The 1,985-nt window shown below is 58.5% G+C and overlaps 2 protein-coding genes across 2 annotated transcripts; both read right to left on the reverse strand.

The window, feature by feature from the left end:
- Nucleotides 1-171: 171 nt before the first annotated feature.
- DQ04_11051010 (hypothetical protein) lies at nucleotides 172-513 on the reverse strand (the record flags this gene model as incomplete). The annotated part of the gene is made up of 1 exon (XM_009316429.1): nucleotides 172-513. One exon carries the CDS (start codon nucleotides 511-513, stop codon nucleotides 172-174), a length of 342 nt encoding a protein of 113 aa, XP_009314704.1.
- A 346-nt stretch (nucleotides 514-859) lies between these two features.
- On the reverse strand, nucleotides 860-1,585 carry DQ04_11051020 (hypothetical protein; the record flags this gene model as incomplete). The annotated part of the gene is made up of 1 exon (XM_009316430.1): nucleotides 860-1,585. The coding sequence occupies one exon, from the start codon at nucleotides 1,583-1,585 to the stop codon at nucleotides 860-862; it is 726 nt and encodes a 241-aa protein (XP_009314705.1).
- Nucleotides 1,586-1,985: the final 400 nt, after the last annotated feature.

The following is a 1,985-nucleotide window of genomic DNA, read 5'->3' on the forward strand; positions in this document are numbered from 1 at the left end:
GCTTTTTTTTTGTTTTACAACTTACACACTTCCTCACGCCGCTTTCTCAGCTCTCTCTTTTGCTGCGCTCATGAGGTTTATGATGAGATCCACAACCTGCCTCGCAGCCACCGCCATTCCCAGTGCACCTTTACCTCCGCCTCTGCCTGCTCGGCCTCACTCTTTGCCTCCTCAGTGCACTACAGAGCACTGCGCACCTGTACTTCCAGCCACCCCCTGCAGCTCATCCGTGACCTTTCTCGCCGTGACGTCCGCCTGGCCAACCACTTTAGCTCCACCAGCGGCCTGCTGTGCCGCGCCCTCCGCCAGCTTCCTCGCCACAGCAGCCTTAGCAGCGGCCCCGTCACCCAGCGCCCTGACCTCCGCAGCGTGCACCTTGGCCCTCTTAGTGGCACTCAGTGCACCAGTAACCTTTACAGCCACCGCCTCCACGCCTCTCTTTGCTTCTTCAGCACATAAGGCTGCATCACGCACCTTATTAATAGCGTTTCTGGCGGCCTCCACTGCAAACATCACTGCTTTCGCCTCCTAAACCCACCTCCAAGTATAATCTACGACCTTCGCAACATCGTTTTCAGAGAAATACGACTGAAACAGTATCACAATGATTGATCTTTTTAAATTCCACAGCTGAAGACTCACCAACCTCCGCCTCCGCAGCCGCCACACACACGCCGCACAGCAGAGCGGCCAGCACGAACGGCACGTGGCGCACACTCATCGTCATGGTCACAAGTCGCTTGGGTTGCCTGTCTTTACAAAGAGAAAAAAAAAGAAAATATATAGTATTGGTTGCGGAATCACAAACACAGAGAAGTTGGAAGAAGAGAATCCAAATGTACGGAGTGTTGAAACTCTTTTACGTGCTGGATGACCGTGACTGGAACAGTCTTGGCAGACAGTTGGAGAATGATATCACAAGCGGCACACCAAACTGATCCAGCACACTCCTGCTGCTGGTGTAGAGAACGCGCTGCGCCACCTCCTCTTCTCCTTCCTCTCCCAACAGTGATTGCTGACCCGTCTTTGTGCGATGGTGCGTGCGACGTCGCCTTGTGATGGACGCCCCAACGTTGTACGGCGACGCACCGGTGTCGTGCCTCTTTTCCGCCTCGACGTTTTCTGTTGCAGCGGCCGCAGCGGCTGCCCGCACTTCACGCGCACGCTTACGTGCGGCTCGCAGACGCTCCTCCAGTGGGATGGTCGGCGGTGGCCGCAGTCGTAACGCGGCCGTTTTGTGGGCGTCCGCGGATGCCGCCGCGCCTTTCCCACCCACGCGGCGGTGTGCACGCTGGCGCTCCCTCCGCCGCTCCTCCCGCTCGGCACGCTGTACCATCGCCTCCGTCTCCACCACCGCGCCGTCCAGCACGCCCTCCTCCTCCTCATCGGAGAAGTCACTGTCGATTTCGTCCATCGCCTCCTCACCGCTGGCGCTAAAGGTGCTGTCCGTCGTCGCGTCGCTGAGGTCGTGCAGCAGCTCCTCCTCCTCCGAGTTGAGGCCCTTCTCGAGCAGCTCGGGCAGTAGGTTGCCGCGGTTGGCGCGGCGCGGACGGCGGGGGTCCTCCACGTCCCACCTGTCGTCCATCGCCGCACACTGCCCANCGGTTGGCGCGGCGCGGACGGCGGGTGTCCTCCACGTCCCACCTGTCGTCCATCGCCGCACACTGCCCACTGCTGCCACAAACAACAGCAGCGACATATGGAAAGAGAAGAATCACAGAAAAAAATAGAGCGAGAGAGGAGTGAAGAATAATAAAGAAACAAAGGCCCGAGACAGGAAGCAGGGGTAAGCATCACGGTACGCGCTCGCGCCCCGTCCCAGAATTGCAGGAAACGACCGAAAACGGGGAGGATGAGGCCCCTCAAAATATCACCTGTGCCTCCATATGCGTCTGTGTGTGTGCGTGGATCCTGTGCCTGTTGCCAAGCAATCCGCAAAAGCAAAAAGCATTCACCACACCACGGGAGGGTCTGTGAGAGGAGGT

This window comes from Trypanosoma grayi (genome assembly GCF_000691245.1).
Source record: "Trypanosoma grayi strain ANR4 Tgr_1105_V1, whole genome shotgun sequence".
Lineage (NCBI taxonomy): Eukaryota > Euglenozoa > Kinetoplastea > Trypanosomatida > Trypanosomatidae > Trypanosoma > Trypanosoma grayi.